At 35.2% G+C, this 16,884-nt stretch overlaps 2 protein-coding genes across 3 annotated transcripts; one reads left to right on the top strand and one right to left on the bottom strand.

Moving 5' to 3' along the window:
* Window positions 1–21: 21 nt before the first annotated feature.
* On the bottom strand, window positions 22–3,687 carry LOC123903733 (probable inactive receptor kinase At2g26730). Its single transcript, XM_045953311.1, has 3 exons — window positions 2,771–3,687; window positions 1,753–2,142; window positions 22–861 (listed from the first exon to the last, which is right to left on the bottom strand). The coding sequence occupies exons 1-3, from the start codon at window positions 3,645–3,647 to the stop codon at window positions 254–256; spliced, it is 1,875 nt and encodes a 624-aa protein (XP_045809267.1). The 5' UTR covers window positions 3,648–3,687; the 3' UTR covers window positions 22–253.
* A 2,897-nt stretch (window positions 3,688–6,584) lies between these two features.
* On the top strand, window positions 6,585–16,178 carry LOC123908698. 2 transcript variants are annotated; one of them, XM_045959412.1, is made up of 5 exons: window positions 6,585–6,828; window positions 6,918–7,080; window positions 13,167–13,449; window positions 14,892–15,229; window positions 15,703–16,178. In XM_045959412.1, exons 1-5 carry the CDS (start codon window positions 6,762–6,764, stop codon window positions 15,809–15,811), a joined length of 960 nt encoding a protein of 319 aa, XP_045815368.1. In that variant the 5' UTR covers window positions 6,585–6,761; the 3' UTR covers window positions 15,812–16,178. The 2 variants fall into 2 exon arrangements, with proteins under 2 accessions (XP_045815368.1, XP_045815367.1); XM_045959411.1 differs by having other exon boundaries at window positions 6,599–6,828; window positions 15,697–16,178.
* Window positions 16,179–16,884: the final 706 nt, after the last annotated feature.

Below are 16,884 nucleotides of genomic sequence, written 5' to 3'. Positions count from 1 at the left end.
GCTTAAAAACAGTGAAAACAATAATCTCTCAACATCAAAGAGATTTTTATCTCTTTTGAAATAATGTTCTCCATACATATCCTTTTCTCTAAAGCAGAAGAGGATCATCTTCTGCAATAGTTAATCCTTTTCTACTTTAGATAATGTGTCGTTTTCATAAATAAAAAATGTGTTACAAATAAATATGTGAATATTCCTAGAATATGCAGTTCATGCAAGACATTACATCATTCTATAGTAACTTAAATTTTTTTCATTCATTCTCTTTTATGATTTGCTCCATCTCTTCAATTTTCCTCAACACCACACTCATTTTAGGCCTATTCTCAGGTATCATATCAGTACACTCAAGAGCTATCTCAGTTAGATTCAACATTGCATCATGTCCTTCTCTATCTGCTAATATTTCCAAATCCAATATATCAGTAGACCAATCATTATTCACAACAGTTCTAACCCAATCTGAAAGATCATTAGTTGTTATTTCTTCAACTTCATCACCTAGGATATGACCAGGAATTTTGCCTGTTATAATCTCTAACATTATGATACCAAAACAATATACATCAGTTTTGTGTGTCAACTTTTTCCCTTTAACAAATTCTGGTGACTTGCTTATTGCTAGTTTTTCTTCATTTTCTTTTGATGATGAGAGTAAAGGTAAGAAACCATAGTCTATGAGCTTTGAATGGTAACCTTGATTATCTTGATGGATTAGAACATTTGTTGATTTGAGGTTTGCATGAGGAACTTTGTGAGAAGACAAATATTGATGAAGGAAATCAAGACCTTTTGCTATGTCTTTGATAATTGCAAGTCTTGTTCTCCAATCAAGAGGTATTCTTCCAATTCCTCTACCCTCTAGCACCAATACATAATGAATGTTAGTGTAATAGTTTTAGGGTCATTTACTATTACAACTGGTCTTTTTTTATAAGAAATGATTGACTTTTAAGTTCACTGAATAACTGATGTATTAGGTTTATATTATAGATCAGATACATCAATTACTTAATGAATCTAAAAATAGAGTTGTTTCTTATAAAAAGAACCGGAGAAAGTATCTAACAACATTTTCAATTTTTACTTTGAATGAGGTGGATGAAATGACATTTGGACTTTGGTTAGGGATTTTCCTTTTTAAATAGAGTCAACGGACAATTTCGTCTCTAAAATTGTAATCATCAGTTAAATTAATTCTTAACTTTTACATATTAGAAATTTTGTCCTTGAGATTGTAACACGTCAATAAAAGGTACCCCTTTAGTAAATTCAATCATTAGTGAGCATGATTTAACAATTGACACGTTAAATGAACATGTGACACTTAATGTGGACCTCACATCAATGTCACGTCTCTAGGAATGAAAATTCATGTCTCCATATCCATTATTCTGATTTTCTATTTGATTTTGGTTAGAATAAAAAAAATTGGGAAAGGAACTCCAAGTATTTTATCTAACAAATTATCATAGACAATTACATCCTTGGAGAGACATGACAGCGATGAACATGACATGTTAAATGAATATGTGACAGTTGAACTTAACCGAGGTATATTTTTTATTGACATGTTACAATTTCAAGGACAAAATTGTTAATTCATAAAACCTAGGAACTAATTTGACCAATTGCTATAATTTGTAGACGAAATTCGAAGAAATACCTAGAAATAACAAATATAAAAACCCTAATTATTTTGTTTTTTCTTTGGAAATTGACTTGGAATCTAAGGAAGGTAATGAAACTTACCATGTAGGAGTTCAAACAAAGTGCCATCAGAGACAAGTTCATATATGACAAGCTTTTGATCTTCTGAATGATAAAAGGAGATAATTTCAACAAGATTTTCATGCTTTATTTCTCCTAGCAATTGCATTTGCTGAATAAACTCTCTCTTGTTCAATTCATTGATGTAGCTAAGTCTCTTTACTGCAACAATATTACCTGTTTCAAGTGTTGCTTTATATGTAACACCAAAATCTCCTCTTCCTAGAACTTCTGCTGATGCTCTTAATAAATCATCCATATCAAAAACTTGAAATTTCTTGTTGCAAAATTCTAATTGGCCTAATTTTTCAGAATCTTCACTGTTTCCTGCATTATAGACCATTTTCTTTGCCCATGCTCCAAAAACATACCCTATAAGAAAAATACAAAAATGTTTCCTGCATTATATATATGACTAATGATTTTCACATTCATAATAAGTTTTCATGAAAAACAGGTAGGACATTATTAGGCACTGTTTGAATAAACAGCTTAATTAAACATTTATAGCAAAAGTGCTTATGCTAGTAGGTAAGCTCTTGCAAACAGTTTCATAAGAGCTTATGGAAGTAGATAAGCTCAAATAAGCCGATCCAAACAGGCTATAAGTTGTTTTTGTAAGCCTTCTTGGAGAGCTTATGGAAATATTTAGTCGAAAAGAACTTTAAGTACGTGTCACAAGTTGTGTCCATAACTTCTCCTAAATAGTCTCCCAAGTACTTGTGCCAGTACATACCTTAAAAGTTTGTCCTGTAATATTATGTCTTGTATTGTTCTATTCACTGCTTACCGTTTCTAAATCAAACGGATCCTATAAGTTATTTTCATAAGCCTTCTTAAAGAGCTTATGAAATTAAGCTGAAAACAACTTTATGGACATGTCTTACATAACTTTTCCTAAATAGTCTCACAAGTGCTACTACTACTTACGCCAATAGATAAGTTCAAATAAGGCAATCCAACATAAATATAATGATGGAATGCATAAAAAATATCTTACTTGTTGAATAATTTCTTCTTCTTTCATTTCCTTTAGCTTGTCTTTTACAAAACAAGAAAGCAATAATCACCAGAAAAAGAAACAAAACAGCCGCAACAATAACAATCAAAGCAATAATCCAAACTTGAAGTCTCTTCTTATTTTCCTCCATTGAAGGACTAGGTGGAATAGCAAAAGGAGGTGGTGCAGGAGGTTCAACAGAACATGACTTATCCAATGGAAATCCACAAAGATCAGAATTATCATCAAAAGAACTTTTTGGAAACCTTTGAAGCAAAGAAGTTTCAGGAATTTTCCCTACCAAATGATTATATGACACATTGAAACTTATCAATGAAGGTTGATCAAAAGGTGGAATTTCACCATCTAAGTAATTCTCTTGTAACTCCAAAACTTTAAGACTATGCAATTCAACATATTCCAAAGGAATTTCACCTGAAAAGTGATTAACTGAAAACTTCACTTCTTCCAAGAAAACCAAACCTGTTAAATTTGGCAATGTTCCAAAAAGTTCATTATTTCTAAAATCAATTTGTCTCAAGAAAGTTATGTTTTGAAGAAATGATGAAGGTAAATAGCCACTAAGATTAACACCTTGAATTGTAATATGAACAACATGCCAATTTGAACAAGTGATACCAAACCATCTACTAAGGTTGTTTATACAAGGTGGTCCTGTCCAATTTCCATGCAAATTTATAGAAGAATTTAAAGAATCTCTTAGGACTAACAAACCATCTCTTTCTTGTGGATGAAAATCATTGATTTCAATTTCAATACACAAGACTATGCTCAATGAAAGAAAGAACAAAATAATATAGAAAAATGTTATGTCAATGATCAAACTCATGATGTTAGATAGAATTTCAGAAGACATGAGTTTTGGAACCAAACAAGTAATGTGAATAGAGTCATAATCATACCTTTTTTTCTTCACTAGTGCTTCTAATATGGAACTTCTATAATGTTTGATATTAACTTGGTATAGCAGGTTAATCCAATTTTTTTTTGGTATTATGAAAATTTAATATTATTGTAAACTTGTTAAAGCAGGTCATGGATGAGGTCCACCATTAGAGTGTGATCAGATTAGTGGCCACTTTTTTATCTAATGATTTATTTTTTGAATTGGACGAAGTTGACAAGGAAAAATTGTACCAAGATGCTTATCATAGTTGGACACATATGGTATGAACAAGGAGATTTTGTTTAATTTCTATGTGATTTATTTTATTATTATAATTAGTGGTACAAGATGACAGCTTTTCATATAAGAATATATGATTTGCATGATATAATTATATAAATTCCTGATACTCTTTGAATTAGATGTATCCCAATATTTGACAATAGAGTCAGGATCCGTTGACACCAACTAGTTTGACACCAAATGTTACACCTCTCAATAACGTTTTAACCGATATAAATTTTATAAAATCCACCGTTAGATTAAAAGTTTACATCATATAGATCATTTATGTAAAATTTCAGACAAATTCAAAATCATTTGATATGCTATTGAGATACATCAAAATTAACGGTTTTTGTATTTTTTTAAATGCCGTTAATCTTTATGTGTCTCAATAGCATATCAAATGATTTTGGATTTGTCTGAAATTTTACACAAATGATCTATATGATGTAAACTTTCAATCCAACGGTGGATTTTATAAAATTTATATCGGTTAAAACGTTATTGAGAGGTGTAACATTTGGTGTCAAACTAGTTGGTGTCAACGGATCCTGACTCTATATATATTATATTAATATAAATGATTATATTAACTTATGTCATTTTTTTAAATTATTATCGATATATATATATATATATATATGTCTATATTGTTCTGATATTTGTGTTTATGTCTGTACTCTATAAATATAATTATTTGATTGTTATTTGATAATTGAGTTGTTGTTGATGAATAAAAAAATGTGTGTTGTGTCAATTGTAGTGGCATCGTGGGAATCAAGGAATGTCAATGGTGACTATAATTTGGACACTTTCTTTTCATGTTTGCTTACCTTGTCGACCTTATTTTATTTATTTTTTTTACTTATTTCTACTTCCTAATAAGTGTAATATTCTATGCTAGATTATTTAAATAAATTGGCGATTTTCCAATATATCCCAAATTTTGTGGTGTATATGACATAGAGTAACACAATTATGGTCACTATGATCTTAGCTAGTTGGTAAAGAGATTATTATAAAATAATAGAAAATTCTACAATCAATATTTTTGGGTCACTTTTATAAATTTGAAAGTTTTGAGTCAAAATTAAAATTATTTAAAATAGGGACCAATTAACAATTTTTTTAATTTAAATTTTTTTAAGGGGTCGATTTGCAATTTTAAAAAATTACAGGGTCAATTTGAAAATTTTGAAATATATGCTGGAAGAGATTTCAAATCCTGATTTTTGGGTGGCATTTAAAATTCCTTAAATTAAATTTGGACAAAATACTTCATAAACTTTTTTCATTTTAAAAAGTTTTCAAATTATTCATCCAAACAAAATAATTTAGACAAAAGAATTTGAATTCCTTAAAAATGTTACTTTACCTCAAAATATTTCTCAATCCAAAGCCGGTCTAACATTAAAAACAAAAACATTAAATGAGGGTAAAAAAAAGTCTTTTAAACAATAAAATTATTTAAAAATTGCAATTTTTGTCTTATAAATAGGACTAAAATAATCTCTTATAATAAGAAAAAAGAATTTTCACAGATATATAGACTAATTTGATATATTGAAAGACTTAGAGCATTCACAATGGAGCTATTTATTTTTGAGTACTTAAGTGGTCCCCACATGTACACATTATTCATTTATAATTTTTTTAATAATAGTACATAATAAGTACTCAATCCCTCCAACCCAAAACATCTTCAAAAGTTCTAAATTGGTCTCACAAGTAGCACATCTATCCAATAACTCAACATCATTTTAAATGGGTCCCACAAAAATTATTTAGGTACTATGTCTTATTGTAGAACTAATACCTATTAGGTACAATTTTATTTTTGCTCCAATAGGAGTACCTATTAGGTACTAGTACTTAAAAATATAAGTACCACCATTAAAGATGGTCTTAAATACCTATTTAAAATGAGTTACAAAGACATACCAATTTAACAATTTACCCTATAAATAAGTGGAGTGTCAATAAAGATGAATAAATGAATGGTAAGAATTTCAACTCTATTTCCTACGTAATGTTTGTCCCCACCAAATCAATTAATCTCACGTACTAAATTATTAAAGGATTTTGTTAACATGTGCCCTACATGTTAAGATATACCAAAATAGAAATTCAACATTTAATGATATAAGAAATTTAATGCTTCAAAAGTCAAAATGCACAAATTAGTATTTAATAATTTCTATTTTTGCTTCCTTAACATGTGCCTTAAGGACACAAGTTAACATTCTCCATTATTAAATTTCAGATGGAAAAACTAAAATATTGTGACGTGTCAAAAAAAAAACTAAAATATTGTGCTCAAATAATTAATGAGCTTCAATTAAAATGAATTATTTGAAGAAAAAAACCGAATTTAATTTATAGTGAGAATAATTCTTGTTTAGACTAATGTGGCGCCGAGTGGTCAAGTCATAGCGTTAATAAAAACAAAATAAAAATTTATAAATCGTTAGTTGGTTCAGTGGTGAATCGGTGATTGGCGCTGAACTTGGTAAGGAGGACCACAGTTCGATTTCGCAACTACGATCGGGAGGGAGCTGAAATCACTTAATGTCAGAACTGACCCGAATCAGATTAAACCGGTACGCTTTAATATGAAACGACGAAACATCATCACCATTTCTCCGCCGTTTTGAGATTTGAACATAACTAAGCTGCAAAACCCTAAACCCCTCTCTCTCTCTCTCTCTCTCTCTCTCTCTCACTAAGATCATCGAACCAAACCATACATGAAAGCTAGTGTTGCAGAAAATCACGTCGAAGAATAGCGTATGCGTCAATATGAGAAAGAAGCTTCTCCTCTCCTCCTTCAGCCAAATTCACAACTTCACTCTCAAACCCAATCACTGTAATTTTCTTCCTTTTTCCTCTTTTGAAATCAATGTTGAAATTCAAATGAAAACTAAAACGATAATTTATTATTGTGTTGTTTGACAGTGTCCTCTGAGGTATGTGATTCTGTTGGATCATCGAAGTTGCAATGGCGTGGATTGTCACGTGCTGCTTGTGTTCCTCAAGAGACTTCAGATACCCGTCGCAAAAGTAGACAGAAGGTTCCCAAACATGAACGGAGAGCTATGGTGGAGTCTTTTGTGAATAAGTATTTTCTATTTTTCTGTTGAAGTTGATGCTTTTGTTTAATGTCTTATGAGGTTTCTTGTATTATGCTCTATGAAGCACCAACACAGACACTGATACCTTGACACCGATAATAATTTGAGTGACATAATACAATGTAATCATAATGTGTTAGTTGTTGGTGTCAGACATCCGACACATCCGAGTCCGTGCTTCAGAGATTTATGATTTATTGTGGCATAATGTGTTTTTGATGCAATAGAGATGCATGGTTATTTATTTTCTGGTGAAAAATACATGGTTTTGGCATCTTAAGTGTTTGTTTGGTTTAACAAAAATATTCTATGTTTTCAGTTTTAAGAAATGTGACATGTTTCACTTTGATTCATGTTCTCAATTTTTTAGGTGTCTGATTGATTGGAGGTGACATAACTAGAGGGATTATTTTTAACTTTAGTTGTTTTGTTCAAATTTTTGGAGGGGAGGAAACAGGAAGGGAAGAGTGGAAAATCCCTTATGAGTCAATTTTAGCCCCCCCCCCTTTGAAAAATGGGGGGTCTTGAGGGAGATGACACTTGTTTAAATTATTGACTTAAATACCATTTTATATAATGCAATATTAAATATTACAAGGTATAAAAATATTTAAAATCCCTCTCCTTTCATTTGTGTTAAACTAAACAGACCCTAAATGGAAGGTTCTGGTGTATGATACTTATTTGCATTTACACACTCATAATTATTAATTTGCTCAAAATAACAATTGTGTCTTCTTGGAGTGTGATCTCTGTTTGTTTCCATGAAATATTTTGCTGCCAAGCTACAATGCTATATAGACATTTAAATGAAATATTCATATACACATATTCGGCCTCCTCAAAAAGTTGAACCAAGGTCTACAACTGCTATGGCCATGCTTGAACAAAATGCTTTTGTATGAAATGTCCTGCTTGTATCTAAACCTTTGTCCATGATCAATAATAGAATAGTTCATGCTGGAATAACCAATCTCCGTGCTTATTTTAACATTTTGCTGTTGCCTTTATTTCTTGGGTTCTCATTTTTATGCTGTCCTGTTCTGTGACAACAAGTTGAATCTCACTAATTTCCCAATAGACGTGGAGAAATTTTTTGACATTCTTAAACGCTCCATGATTTTATTTTATTTTTTAAAAATGTCAACGTATTGAATGCTCTCATCATTTCTGGATTTTGGTTAACATGTAAACTATTAAATTATGTGAATTCTGTGTGTTTCAACCAGATCACACACTCTATGTATTTATAATGTAGATACAATAAATACAAGGAAGCCCAGTTAGTTGGGGAGACTAGGACTATTAATAACTAAGGAAGCCCAGTTAGTTGGGGAGACTAGGACTATTAATAACTAATCTAGGAAGATGTAAAGTTCATAGAATATCTACATATTTTCTTTATTCTAACACTCCTCCTCAAGCTGAGCATACATGTCGTATGCACCAAGCTTGTTACAAATAGATTCAACCCGAGGTCCTCTAAGGGACTTAGTAAATATGTCAGCTAATTGATCATTTGAACCAACAAAATCAGTTACAATTTCTCCTGAAAGAACTTTATCTCGTACAAAGTGACAATCGATCTCTATATGTTTAGTTCTTTCATGAAAAACCGGGTTGGAGGCAATATGTAGTGCAGCTTGGTTGTCACAAATTAATTTCATTGTTTTTACATCTCCTAGTTTGAGTTGTTGGAGTAATTGTCTTAGCCACGTAAGTTCACAAGCTGCTGCAGCCATAGCACGATATTCTGCTTCTGCACTCGACCTTGCAACTATGTTTTGTTTCTTGCTCCGCCATGAGATCAAATTTCCTCCAATGAGGACACAATACCCTGAAGTAGATCTTCTGTCTGCTGGTGAACCTGCCCAATCAGCATCAGAATAACCCACAACTTGGGTGTTGCCCTTGTTTTCATAAAGTAATCCCTTACCCGGTGCACTCTTTATATACTTGAGAATGCGAATCACAGCGTTCCAATGGTCATCACATGGAGCATTTAGAAACTGGCTAACCACACTGACAGCAAAAGTAATGTCCGGTCTTGTCACTGTGAGGTAATTAAGTTTCCCAACTAGACGTCGATATCTACCAGGGTCTTTCAATGGCTCCCCCTGACCTGGTAGTAGCTTAACATTGGGATCCATGGGAGTGTCGCTAGGACGACAATCAAGCAATCCAGTTTCCTCAAGTATATCAAGAGCATATTTTCGCTGAGTAATAGCCACACCAGTTTTGGACTGAGCAACTTCAATCCCCAAAAAATATTTCAATGGTCCCAAGTCTTTAGTCTGAAAGTGTAAAGACAAATGTTGTTTCAACCGTTGGATTTCAGCCTCATCATTACCAGTGATGATGATATCATCGACATAAACAAGCAGGTAGAGGCAAGTAGTTGGGGAAGAATGCAAGAAGAAGACGGAGAAATCAGCTTCACATCTAGTCATGCCATACTCTTGGAGTACAGTACTAAACCTTCCAAACCAAGCTCGGGGAGATTGTTTCAAGCCATAAAGTGCTCGACGAAGCCGACAAACAAGGTGAGAAGCACCACTAACAGTGAATCCCGGTGGTTGTGCCATGTACACCTCCTCTTGTAATTCACCATGTAGGAAGGCATTTTTTATGTCCAATTGATGGAGTGGCCATTGATGCATAGCAGCTATGGCAAGAAAAAGGCGGACAGATGCAATCTTGGCAACGGGAGAGAAAGTATCTCCATAGTCAAGGCCGAAGATTTGTGTGTATCCTTTGGCCACGAGGCGAGCTTTTAAGCGGTCAATCTTTCCATTTGGCCCAACTTTAACTGTATAGACCCATCGACAACCCACTGTAGTTTTCCCACTGGGTAAGGGAACCAAATCCCAAGTACCATTGGAGTGCAAAGCAGCCATCTCATCAACCATAGCTTGTCGCCATCCAGGGTCAGACATAGCTTCACCTGTAGTTTTTGGAATAGACACAGAATCCAAAGAAACCACAAAAGCAGAATAGGATGGAGATAATCGATGATAATCTAAATGGCAAGCATAAATAGGATTAGGATTCCGAGATGATCTGTTACCTTTACGAAGAGCAATGGGTAGTTCCTGTGTCGGATGCGCAGTATGAGAGTCCGACGGAGTAGAGGATGAGTCTTGAGAAGCGGGTGGTGCACGTGGCCTTCGTTGATAGACGCGAAGGGGAGGTGTAAGGATAGGGGCAGGTGTGGGGATAGAGACAGGGGTGGGTGCAATGGGAAGAGTAAGGATCTCTGGACTAGAATCATTGGGCTCCTTAGGAGTAGAAGGAAAGAAGGGGCGAGTCTCAAAGAAGCTAACATCAGCAGAGACAATGTACCTCCGAAGATCTGGAGAATAGCATCGATAACCTTTCTGAAGACGAGAATAGCCGAGGAAAAGACACTTGAGGGATTTTGCAGCAAGTTTATCTTTTCCAGGAGTAAGGTCGTGAACAAAGCATGTACACCCGAAGACGCGGAGTGGCAGAGAGTAAAGGTGTTGTTGGGGGAACAAGATGGAGTGTGGCACCTGGTTTTTGAGGACAGAGGAGGGCATGCGGTTGATTAAGTAGCAGGCTGTGAGTATTGCATCTCCCCAAAAACGAGGAGGAACATTATTATGAAGGAGCATGGTACGAGCCGTTTCAACTAAGTGTCGGTTCTTTCTCTCAGCGACACCATTTTGTTGAGGTGTATGAGCACATGATGTCTGATGGAGGATACCATGTGAAGCCAAAAAGGATTGAAAAGACGTAGACAAATATTCACGAGCATTATCACTTTGCAAGATTTTAATGTGGGTACCAAATTGTGTAGTTATTTCGGAGCAAAATGTTTTAAATATAGAGAAGACATCGGAACGATTTTTCATTAAAAATATCCAAGTGCATCTGGAAAAGTCATCAATAAAGGTAACAAAATATTGATAGCCTAAACATGAAGCAACACGACTAGGACCCCAAATATCAGAATGAACTAAAGCAAAAGGAGACGCAGCTCTTTTATTGATTCTGTCGGGAAAGAAACTCCTAGCATGTTTCCCAAATTGACACGACTCACACTCTAAGTTAGACACTTTTGATAAACTTGGAACCATAAGATGCAACTTCTGGAGGCTAGGATGACCCAATCGTTGGTGAACAATATGTGAAGACTCGACGGCTGAACAAGCAATTGGCAGTGTAGGTGTTGAGAGATAATATAAACCATGAGACTCATGCCCTACTCCAATCGTCGTCCCAGTACTTCGATCCTGCACAAGAACAGAACTATTAGCAAATGTAACAGAGTACGGTAGGGTGCGAGTGAGTTTACTGATGGATATTAAGTTAAATGGACAATCGGGAACATAGAGCACAGAGTCCAAAGAAAGTGTGGGTATGGGATTAGTTTGGCCAATGCCTTTACATTTAGTTTGTGATCCATTAGCCAAAGTAATACTAGGAAGTGTGTCTATATAAGTCAAATGCGAGAAAAGCAATTTGTTACCGGACATATGATCAGAGGCGCCTGAGTCAAGGATCCAAGGTCCAAGTGAAGAAGATTGTGAAACAAAAGCAATGGGATTACCATTCTGAGAAACAGAGGCAACCGGTGCAGTAGTTTGCATTTGTGCCTTCAGTTTGAGATACTCATTATACTCTGCGGTAGAAAGGGAGACTTGACCACCGGTGTTAGAGGCTTCAATTTGAGCAACATTCACAACTTTGGGCTGCAATTGATTAGCTTTTGTTCGGCACTCTGCTTCAATGTGGCCAATACGGTTGCAAAAGGTACAGCGGGATCGATGTCGATTATTTCCACGTCCTCCGCCTCTGCCACCTCGTTGATAGTAATTTGAGACAAGTGCAGTAGAGTCAACAGGCACATTGAGAGAAGTGGACACCGGAATAGCGGCTGGAGTATGAGCTGAGAGACGCAGTAGCTGCTCGCAAACAGTGTCGTATGACGGGACAGTAGCACTAGATAAAATTTGATTGCGAACTGAGTCAAGTTCTGGTGGAAGACCAGCAAGTGCTAACACCATAAAGAATTTTCCACGTTGTTCAGCATGTTTGTCGACATTATCAGTAAAAGGCATAAGTGCATCAAAATCAGCAATCAGACTATCAAGTTTCCCCACATAGCTTTGCATATCCATGTCATCTTTCTTCATGGAAATAAGATTAGAGACAACTTTATATAAACGATTGACATCGTTGGAATATGTCTTCTTTGCCTTTGCCCAAACATCGTAGCATGTCTTAAATGAACGAAACTGGGCTTGAAGTTTTGCATCAATTGAGTACCAAAGGACACTACAGAGGGAGGCATCAATTGAGTTCCAACTTGGTTGATCCTTGGTAGGGACATTCTTGTACTGTTTGAGCAAATGGTCCTGACGACCTTGTCCTTCAAACCAAAGTTCAACGGCAGCAGCCCAACCTGCATAATTGGCAGCACCTACCAATTTTTCGCAAGGAATCAGAGGAGGGGTAGTGAAACTGAGACTAGAAGAGGAAGCAGCAGCAGGTCCAGATGCAGACATGATGATCTATGTGATGTGAGAGAAGAAAATTGGCAGAAAAAATTCCAAAAAGATGGAAAAAAAAAAAAAAAAAAAAAAACCTCGTAATATGACAGAGAGGGGCCTGCAGTGGTCGACGCCGGAGAATTGCGCGGCGGTAGGTGGTGATGGACAGTGGTGGGTCACACTGAAACAAGGCCAACTGGTTATTATAGCACAGTTGGAAGGATAATATGTTTACTGTAACATCCTAGGTCCTAGAAAGAACCACTACTACTGATACCATATTAAATTATGTGAATTCTGTGTGTTTCAACCAGATCACACACTCTATGTATTTATAATGTAGATACAATAAATACAAGGAAGCCCAGTTAGTTGGGGAGACTAGGACTATTAATAACTAAGGAAGCCCAGTTAGTTGGGGAGACTAGGACTATTAATAACTAATCTAGGAAGATGTAAAGTTCATAGAATATCTACATATTTTCTTTATTCTAACATAAACGATTTATGTGGACTGCTGTTATTGTAGAAAGAATTAATTTCCTTTCTCTCTGCAGGTATAGATCTGAAAATGCTGGAAAATTCCCAACAATAAAAGGTACCAAGAAAGAAGTTGGTGGTAGTTATTATGTTGTTCGGGAAATCATTCAGGAACTAGAGTACAAGTCCAAAATGAAATCTCAGTCGGCCAAAGATAGGCCTATCCAAGATGACTCTCAGTCGGTACTTTTAGATGACAAACAGGCCATTAACACTGGGCTTCTTGAAGAAAAGAGAGGCCTACAGACTTCCTCGTCAGAGGGAAGGTTGTCTAATGAAGTTGAAACCATCTCTACACCGGTAAGCATTGACAACAAACACCAATTTTAGTAATGGATATATTACAGTTGTTATGCATAAGCAATGCACCTGATGAGTATGTTTGTTATGTTTAAAGGATATTGAACACTGGACATTCTTGTTTCGGTGTAGAGTCTGTAGATGTCTTGGGTCACGATGATAGTTCCAAAGACCAATAGGAAAAAGTTAATAATTATACTTCATACTTAATAATTGCACTGCTTTGTTCAAATGCATATGCATTACTGATACAAGAAGAGACTTGCACACTGCTGCTTTTGGTGTCTAAAATCGCAAAGCTTTAGAACAAAATTGAATTTCATAATATTGTCTTCATGCTCACCCTGAAAATTCACTGCATATCCTCATAACATTGTCTTCATGCTTAACCTGACATCAATATAGGTTGTAACAAGCAGATGCTGAGAAATAGTAAATGGTCCTTGTTAGAAGTACCACATTGGCTAGAGATATGGTAAAGATAGCCTTTATAAGTGTAGTGCAAACCTCAACTCTCAAGCTAGCTTTTGTGGTTGAGTATAGGCCTCTCAAATTCTAATATGGTATCAGAGCCACCCACCGTTTATATCCACGCACCAAGCCCAATAGTGCTAGGCGTGAGGGGGTGTGTTAAGAGTCCCACATCAGTTGAGAGATGGCATGACTAAGTGTTTATATACTAGAGGCAATCCTCACTTTACAAGCCGGTTTTGTAAGGATGAGTTAGGCCCAATTCTAAGATGGTATCAGAGCCTCTCCACGATCTGTTGGGTCACCTGTTATCAGGTTTCCGGAATCGGGCCGCCCGCCGTTTATATCCACGCACCAAGCCCAATAGTGCTGGGCGTGAGGGGGTGCGTTAAGAAGTCCCACATCGGTTGTGAGATGGCCTGAATAAGTGTTTATATACTACAGGCAATCCTCACCTTACAAGCCGGTTTTGTGATGATGAGTTAGGCCCAATATAAATTCTAATATGGTATCAGAGTCTATCCTAGATCCATTTGTTGTTTGTTGTGGAGACCTCCCATATTTGGGCCACCCATTGTTGTTGATTTCACGTTCCAGCTTGTTCAATTCTGGACGTGAGGGGGTGTGTTAGAAGTACCACATTGGTTAGAGATATGGTAAAGATAGCCTTTATAAGTGTAGTGCAAACCTCAACTCTCAAGCTAGCTTTTGTGGTTGAGTATAGGCCTCTCAAATTCTAATAGTCCTATTGGTCTACTCTAGTAAAGTTGCTGAGCATTCATTTCTATGTTTTTAGTTACACCTATTGGCAGTTTTCGGCTTCCTATGACAGCTCCGAGTTTCAATAATTTTCATTGTTACGGATTGAGGCATTTTTTTTTAATGCTATTAGCTTATTTTTCTTTTATTGTTTTATGAAATAATTTGGGTTTTCTTGTAATACTTATAATTTGCTTCCTTTTTATTGACAGGATAGTCATTCCATCACATCTGATGTCAAAACTGTTGAAACTGTATCTAGTTATCGTTCTGATTATGTTGCACCTGCAAGACACCAGCTGAAAGAAGAAATAGAACAGGTTTCTGCTCCGATAATTGAAAAATCTGGAAGTAGTTGCAGCAAAGATCAGATCCATGATTCTAAATCTGTAGATATAGTAAATCATCCAACAATTGAGATAAAAAGTTTTGAGAAAGCAGGATTTGAAAGAAAAGTGCAAGATGGTGCATCAGATGTTCCTGGTGTGGATATTCCTCAGCAGAAAATGGAGCAACCTCAAGGGTCTTTGAATTCGGATGAGTCAAAAATGTAAGTCCTCTAATATATGTAGATTCCTATAGCTTCATTATATGACTATTACAGTATTATGATTGTTATTTTCATTGTCTCTTGAAATATACCAGCACTTGTGTATGTCATTTGAACAATATGAATCGGGTTTAGTGATGATACATGTAGTATAGCACATGGTTGTCAAAATCGGGATCCCACTTAAGATCGTTGGGGTATAGAAAAAGCGTAGATTTTAAGATAGTAATAAGGATCGTAAGATACCACAATTTTATCAAACACTCAATTTTCTTAAACAAAACCGGGAACATAAAAACTTCATTCATTAATGCATTAATGGATGGTTGTTTGTGGTTTTGTGCAAAGAAGATACAACTCTGTTGCGCATTAATTTACAGATCAAATGATTTCTGGTCATGTCTATACTATACTTCTAGTAATATTGATATAGGATATTGAAGTTGCTTTCATTCTCCTAATTTTTGTGATAGCTCTAACAAGAGGGAGAGCAGTGTTGCAGTTGCTCCAGACAAATCAACTTTGTGGGGAAATCTGAAGTCATTTGCAGATGGCATCTTAAATATCTGGAGAAAGTTATGAAGCTTTGAGAACTTATATGCTGCAACTTGCAAGCAGTTCAAAATTTTTTGGTTTTTTGCAACCTCTGGCTGTACTTGTATGGTTCGCGAGATGCACAACTCATTTCAAGTCATTACCTGGCATCCTTCCTGTAAATTCTATTATCTTTCTTGCTATATCATTCAACATCTAGCCAAGTTTCTTCTGTACTCCAGCTTGCTGCACTTTTTCAAATGGTACACATTTGCAAAAGTTTTATTTCTACTATTCTATTGCCCACATTTAGGGTAAAATCAAAAGCAATTTGATTCCCAATTGTGTAAACTAGTTTCCCATTGTATATGATTTGTGAACAATAGAAAAGGAAATGCATGATGTTACAATTTAATTCCATACTCAAATTGTGTTCATGGATTACAATGTTCACACATGAGTTCAAGCAGATGAGGAAGTTGTGAAGGGTGTGCAAAGCAGCCAAGGTCAGTCGACACATCTACTTATAATTTTGCAGAGCATTCGAAGAATTGAAGATGGTTGGTTTTTCGAAAAAAAAATTTTTAACTTCCGCATTAAGTACAATGATTACCATCATCCTAATTAAGTAATTAATATACATTATCCTTTGCAAACTTGCAAAGCATAAGCATTAGTATATGTGGTTAGAAACTACTGTTACTTTTATGATTAAATCAAAACTCAACATTGATGCTGATGTGATATGCTGCTTATATTTGCCATTTTGTACATTCACATTAAAAACTTTTGATTAAATTGGCCTTCCCAATCTGCAATCTCTTAAATATTTTCAAACATTGCCAGATTAGAATGTGATGTCCAACATTTATGTTAGGACTGCCTACCATACTACTCACATGCTGCTGAATGGGAGATCACTGATCTGTATGAATTGGTTAACCTTCATTTATCCTTTTAATAATAGTAATTAATAATTTAATACTAGTATTATATATTTTATTCCTGGTATCTGGAAGAGAGAACAACAATTCAGGTTATAAATGACATGTCAAGCTGGGTATTGTTAAGTTTGTTGTCTACCATCCCATTGCAATTAATAGCAATGGGATTAATTTTTT

Source organism: Trifolium pratense, linkage group LG2 (genome assembly GCF_020283565.1).
Source record: "Trifolium pratense cultivar HEN17-A07 linkage group LG2, ARS_RC_1.1, whole genome shotgun sequence".
Lineage (NCBI taxonomy): Eukaryota > Viridiplantae > Streptophyta > Magnoliopsida > Fabales > Fabaceae > Trifolium > Trifolium pratense.
This window is presented reverse-complemented; position numbering and strand designations above follow the sequence as displayed.

Bases quoted from the DNA above. Each gene is read 5' to 3' on its own strand.
- LOC123903733 (XM_045953311.1), bottom strand. From the start codon at position 3,647: ATGTCTTCTGAAATTCTATCTAACATCATGAGTTTGATCATTGACATA. The intron at 2,143-2,770 runs GTAAGATATTTT...TTTTTCTTATAG, and splicing joins AAGAAGAAATTATTCAACAA to GGTATGTTTTTGGAGCATGG. The intron at 862-1,752 runs GTAAGTTTCATT...TATTGGTGCTAG, and splicing joins TTTGTTTGAACTCCTACATG to AGGGTAGAGGAATTGGAAGA.
- LOC123908698 (XM_045959411.1), top strand. From the start codon at position 6,762: ATGAGAAAGAAGCTTCTCCTCTCCTCCTTCAGCCAAATTCACAACTTC. The intron at 6,829-6,917 runs GTAATTTTCTTC...GTTGTTTGACAG, and splicing joins CACTCTCAAACCCAATCACT to TGTCCTCTGAGGTATGTGAT. The intron at 13,450-14,891 runs GTAAGCATTGAC...TTTTATTGACAG, and splicing joins TTGAAACCATCTCTACACCG to GATAGTCATTCCATCACATC.